At 34.5% G+C, this 6,822-nt stretch overlaps 1 protein-coding gene across 1 annotated transcript; it reads left to right on the forward strand.

Moving 5' to 3' along the window:
• Window positions 1-261: 261 nt before the first annotated feature.
• Window positions 262-1,177, forward strand: LOC120068026 (putative invertase inhibitor). Its single transcript, XM_039019696.1, has one exon. The coding sequence runs from the start codon at window positions 311-313 to the stop codon at window positions 878-880; it is 570 nt and encodes a 189-aa protein (XP_038875624.1). The 5' UTR covers window positions 262-310; the 3' UTR covers window positions 881-1,177.
• The last annotated feature ends 5,645 nt before the right edge of the window (window positions 1,178-6,822 follow it).

Genomic DNA, 6,822 nt, shown 5'->3' on the forward strand with positions numbered 1-6,822 from the left:
AGAAATTGTATTTGACACGTGGCGTCCTATGATTGGCCCATGTGTTTGGATGTCATGATTTAGTTGTATTCACCAAGTTTTTTTTTTTTTTTTTTTTCAATTTGTAATATTTCACTTTACCCTTAATTAAAGTAGAGTGAAGTTGTTGGAAGAAAAAGCATTACAACTAATTCAAAATTGACAACTAAAACCCACCAAAAGCTTACAGTTCCAAATTCAAAATTTTATAAATTAGTCCCAAAGTGATCCCAACAAAAAAGAAAATCACTTCAAAGTTTACTCATACAAAGAAAGAATAATTAAGATCATCATGAAGCCCAAATTCTCATTATCATCTTTCATGATCACTCCTCTCTCTTCTCTCCTCCTCCTCTACATCATCTTCAACATCTCTACCACAATTGTTGTTGGTGATCTTGTCCAAAAAACTTGCAAAAAATGCGAAAACAACGATCCGAACATCAACTACATCTTCTGCATTTCATCTTTCCGTGCTCACTCGGGAAGCGATTCGGCCGATCTTCGAAAACTCGGCGCCATCTCATTGAGTTTGATTCAGAAAAATTTAAGCAACTCATTTGGGTATGTAGAAAAGCTATTACAAAACAAAGAAATAGACTCTTATAAAAGGGTTCGCTTAAATGATTGTTTAGAAGTCTATTCGGATGCCATTGTTAGTGTGGAAGAAGGAAAGAAAGCATACATAGCAAAACATTATAATGATGCTAACATCAAAGTGAGCTCAGTGATGGATGCTGCTAGGGTTTGTGAAGATGGGTTTAAAGAAAAAGAAGGTGTCTCCTCTCCATTGACAAGGTGGAATAAGGACTTTTTTCAATTGGCTGCCATAGCTCTTTCAATCATCAATATGTATCCATAAAGACAATAAATTATTCAAGGCAGCTGTCACAACGTTGTCTGGTAGCTCTCCATGATGGTTGGATATATGAAGAAGAAATATCGTGGAAACATTTCCATTTAGTATCTAATATATTGGGCATTGTAACGTCTTCATTGAATAATTTTTCTATTTTTTTTTTTAAAAAAAACTATTCTACAATAATTTTCCTTTTTCTTTCTTTTCATCTATAAACTTGTTAAACAATAGTTTTGTATTATACTTTGTAAAAGTCTACATAGTTGTTAATAATGATACTATATTTGCTATTTTGTTTTATTGTATTTTATTTGAGTCCGAATTTTTATTTCAATTACCATGCTCATTTTCAATATCAATTTTCATCCAACATTGATCTGATGATTTTTTTTTTTTTTTGAAAAAAGTATGTGTTGTGGGTCAGTAAATGCATCGGACTATCTCAATTAGGTTGGCACAATCTTAACATCCTCGTTATAACCCACTTCTCTTCATTGATATTCAATAAGTATGAGAAAAGATACAAAAAGCTAGAGGAGATCCCATGTTACAAAAAGCACCTAAATTAAGAGCAATAGGAGATGGATTATAATTCTTAAAGAGTTTTGATCAATGAATTTTTACTCCAAATATAGTTTTAAAACATTTACAAAAGATCACAAGTATAATATTGTAGCTTTTAAAAAAAAACTTTGGTATATTTTAAACAAAAAAAAAAAATTCAGAGACTTTTTTTTTATATAATTTAGCCAAATTTATATATAATAATATTTGTTTCTTTTTTTTAAAATAAACTTGTATATCAATAATTTTGTATTATATTTTGTAAAAAGCTTAAATAGATGTTAATAATGTAGTTATAGTTATAAATACTAAATTTTCTATTTGTTTAGTTTTGTTTTAATTATCTTATTGGTTATGAGAAAAATACCAAAGTCTAACTTTCAAAGTTTTTTTCTTTGCTTAAAAGGTTTCCATATTCAACAAAGAGTGCCTTCTAATGTAAACACATTTTTTTTTCTTCTTAACATTTGCATCCTTCAAAAGAAACTATTTTCTTCTTCCTTATGTATTATATTTCATCAAGTTCACATTATTTATTGAAAACAGACGACGTTTCTATAAAGCGACCATAACAATCCTTAAATAAAATGGAAATGATCGTTGTATGGCCACTTTCACCTATTTTTGCTCAATACCATTTGCTCATATATAAAATGTTTGAAATGGTTATGCTTCTTTTTCTTTCCCTTTTTTAATAAGAAACCAGAAGTGAAAAAGATGGATGGGTATATTGGAATATCTCAATTAGGTTGACACATTCATAGTACTTTCATCAAATTCCGAATCTAAATGAGAGCTAGAAGAAAGCTCTCCAATTTAAGGTAATGGTGGAAATACCATAATTACAAAAAGATTAGATTTTAAGCATCAATTGGCAACAGGTGTGACATCTTCCAAAAGAGATACAGGGCACATGGAAATATCTTTAAAGAGACGATTGTTACGCTCAAGAAAATTTTTTTTGAAAATTCTTGATTATTTTTTTTTTATCAACATCAATAATGGATTGAAATATTTTCATCCGAATATCTAATTTAGGTTGACACATACTTAGCATCCTCATCACACACCTATACCAAAATATCATACAACACTAAGAAAATGTACAAAAGAGTCACCGAGATGGAGGTAAGCTTGAAACGAAAGTGAATATTGCGAGCCCAAGACAGGGGAAAAAAACCAATGAATGGAAGTAATAACTAGGGAATGCATAAGTTTAGGTGCAATTGCAACTTTAATAAATAAAAAAAAATTGAAAATTTGGCACGTGTCCCTAGGTTAAACTTTTTTGCAAACATAACAAATGACTTCCGCCTAAAAATTTGTTTACTATTTGATTTCTATATGATTGTTATGTGATTGTTATCGGATTTCCATGTGATTGTTATATGATTGTTATGTGATTGCCACACCCGCCATTACAAAAAAGTTAAAGTCACAGTTTTAGTTTCTTAAAATGTATTTGCGTACAATGTAATTTTCCATAAATTTATTCATCTCGAAGAAACTTAAAATTTTCATAAATATAATTAACAAAACATACCTAGTGATTTCTTTTCCTAGGACTGCAATTCCTCCCAGATGTTTGGATCTTTTGAGCTCTTTTGCCTTCAAGTATTGCCACAGAAAGAAGAAGAAATAATTTATTTGACAGAGAGGGCTGAAGGAAAACATTCCTTTTTCTTTCTTACTTCTCAATCAATGGTGGTAGCCTCTTTTATACAAAGGTTAATGACCCCAATAGGGTTTTTCAGTATTTACACAATGAATTAAATAATCAGTAAATAAATAAAATCATCCACATGTCACAAATATGATGGAGGCACGACCAACGACTTCACGTGAGTTTGGTACAGTTTGTTGAGGGATATTCTTCATCCTCAAATTATATTTTTGCTTTCCCTTTATCTTGATATTTTTATTTGTTCCTTACATCCCCCTGCAAATGAGAGGGGAGTTCAATGACCCCAAGTTTGGAACACAGCAGATGAAAGTGAGAATGGGTGAGGGGCTTGGTTAAGAAGTCGATGATTTGGTCAGCAGATGGTATGTATCGAACTGATAATTATCCACGTAGAACTTGATCATGAACAAAATGCACATCAATTTCTATGTGCTTTGTTTGAGCATGGAAGACAGATTGGAGGCAATGGCTCCGACACTCATGTTGTTGCACCAAAGAGCCGGTGTGGTGGTTTGCAGAAGGCCCAACTGAGTCAAAAGTTGACGAATCCATATAATTTTAGCCATCGCATGAGCTAAAGCCCGATACTCATATTCTATACTCGAACGGGCTACAACACTCTGCTTTTTGGAAGACCATGACACTAGGGAATTTCCCACAAATACACAATATGGCGCAACGGAACGATGATCATCTATATTAGAGGCCCAATCAGCATCCAAATAAGTAGTAATAGACATCATGTCACTGGGTTGAATGAATAGACCAAAGTGCCTAATGCCTGAGAGATAGCGAAGCACCCTTTTAACAGCACACCAGTTTTCATCAGTTGGTTGCTTCAGAAATGGACTTAAGTGATTGACAATATAAGCAATAACCGGTCGGGTGTGAGTGAGATATTGAAAATCCCCAATTGTACTTCGATAAGTGAAAGGATCTTCTAACACCTTACCACTGTTAAGAGAATAATGCTTACCTAGAGCACACGGTGACAGCATTGGCTTGAGATCCCCCATATTGAGCGTTGATAGCATATCTTCAATATATTTTATTTGTGTTAGCAGAAGACTAGAAGGTAAGTGGTTAACTTAAATTCCTAAAAAATAACTCAATACTCCCAAGTCCTTCAAGGCAAAGGTTCTGTACAATTTAAACACTAGTCGATTCATCATGGAGGTGTTATTTCCGGTGAGTATGACATCACCCACATAAACAAGCAATAGTATGATGAGATCACTTTTGCGATAGATAAAGATGAACAAATCAGACTTACTGTTTTGGAAGCCCCAATCAAGTAAGGCTACTTTCAACATGGTGTTCCATGCATGTGGTGCTTGTTTGAGTCCATAAATAGCTTTATTGAGCTTAAGACATGAGATGGTAAGTATTGGTCAACATAGCCAAGAGGTTGGGACATATAGACATCTTCATCAAGAACATCGTTAAGGAAGGCATTGTTGAAGTCAAGTTGTCGCAGTGTCCATCTTTGAGAAACAGCTAAAAGAGAGGACAATACGAATGGACTGAAGGTTTCAGAAAAATCAATTCCAAGCGTCTGATGAAAGCCTTTGGCTACTAGCTGCGATTTATGTCTTTCAATGACCCATCCATACTCTGTTTGATACGATAGACCCACCTATAGCCCACTATATTCATGGATTTTTGTTTAGGAACAAGGGTGCAAGTATCATTTCTTTGGAGAGCTCAACATCCATTTCTTGTTTCTAGACTGAAGTAGCAGGTGCATCCATAAGGCGAGTTGGTTCATTGAGGGACCAGTTAACTGAGGTGTCTAAGATGAGAATTTTTTATTTGAAAATGTCAGCCTTTGCTCGAGTAATCATAGGGTGAAAGGGAAATTGAGGTGGGGGTGCCTTCGATAGAGTAGAGGACGAGGTGTGGGGAGGAGATGATTCCGAGTCTTGATGAGACAAATGTGTATTGGAAGGGCAGGGAGAATTTGGGTCGTGGTTTAGGGGAGTAGGTGGGGTTGATGAACAGGCAGGGGAATTTATTTGGGAGAAGTTAGGTGATCTAGATGACAGGTTAGGGTTGAATGATTGGGCTCGGAAGGGAGTGCTTATAATTAGGCTTGGTACAGCTGTGGGTCATGGAGGGTTCAAGGAATGAGATGCTGACATTATAACTGGATCATTGGGTTCAGGTAGATGTATGGAGTGATTGAGGAGGGGGGAATTGATGGTTTGTGAGATCTGTTGGGCTGGTAGTTCACTAGAGGATGTAGGGTTATTGGACTTTTGAAAACCACTTTTGAAGGGAAAATCAGACTCATTAAACTGTACATACCTGGATATATCTATACGACCACTTAGGCTACGACACTTGAACCCTTTGTGAGATGAGCTAAAACCAATAAAACCACATTTAATAGAGCAAAAATTTAGCTTGTGGGTGTTATATGGTCTTAAATGTGGGAAACAAGCACAACCAAATATTTTTAGTAATGAAAAATCTACTTTCTTATTGAAAAGAACTTCAAAAAGAATGTTGTCCCCAATTTCTCTAGATGGTAGATAGTTGATTAAGGTGGTTGTTGTGATGAAGGCTCCCCACCAATATTTAATAGGCATCCCCGCTTGGGCTAGCAAGGTTAGTCCAGTTTCAACCATTTACCGGTGTTTCCGTTCTGCTCTCCCATTTTGTTCAGATGTGTGTGACATGAAAATCTTATTTGAATGCCCACTTTTCACATAGTTGATGAACAGGTTTAAATTCTCCACCATTTTCAGATTGTAAGCATTTAGTACCTACTCCGAATTGAGTGTTTACTGTGTTAAGAAAGTGATTAAATGCTCTTATTGCATCACTTTTTGCCTAACAGGCTATATCCATAGGAAACGACTAAAATCATCAACGAAGTTCACATAGTAATGAAAACCATCATTAAATAATAACGGTGTTGGACCCCACAAGTCAGAATGTACTAATTTAAAAGGTGTTGTAGCTCAAGAATCAGATATAAAAAAAGGGAGAGCATGTGACTTTCCAAACTTGCGGACTTCACAAAATTCAACATTTGCATTCAAAGTTACTGGCATATTACATTTTCCTATTAACGATTTTAGAACTGCAGAGGATGGATGTCCAAGTCTTTTGTGCCAAATTTCCTTGGACACCTTCCTATTAGTAATAACAGTGGGTAAACAGTAAGCTGAACATACTATAAAATTGTTATTATTAGCCTACTTCAAGCTTCCATCAACACTTGAAGCACTACCAATAACCATTTCTTTTGTGTACAACCAATAGACTCCATCTTCTAGATCCCCCTTCAGCATCACTTTGCCCGAACACATGTCCTTTACAACACATTTATCAGCATGAAATTCCAGAAAAACATCATTATCTTTAGCTATTTTTGAAACACTAAGTGTAAGGCCTCTAGCTATAGAAATAATAGGAGTATTAGTAGAATATTAGTATGGTATTAATAAAGGGTATAAGGGTAATTAAATGAGAAGTTAGTTACTGAATATTTCTATAAATAAAAGGAGAGTGAATATTGGGAGGGGGTGAAGAACTTTATGTGAGGATTTCCTAATTGGGAATTTAGGAGAGACTAGCCCTCTCAAAAGGCTAGGGTTTACCTTATTATTTTGTTTGTGAGTTTATAGCATATTTCAATAATTTTCCTATATTTCTATAATTGAATGTTCCTTTAGTTTCTCTATATTTT

The sequence above is a fragment of the Benincasa hispida genome, chromosome 12 (assembly GCF_009727055.1).
Source record: "Benincasa hispida cultivar B227 chromosome 12, ASM972705v1, whole genome shotgun sequence".
Lineage (NCBI taxonomy): Eukaryota > Viridiplantae > Streptophyta > Magnoliopsida > Cucurbitales > Cucurbitaceae > Benincasa > Benincasa hispida.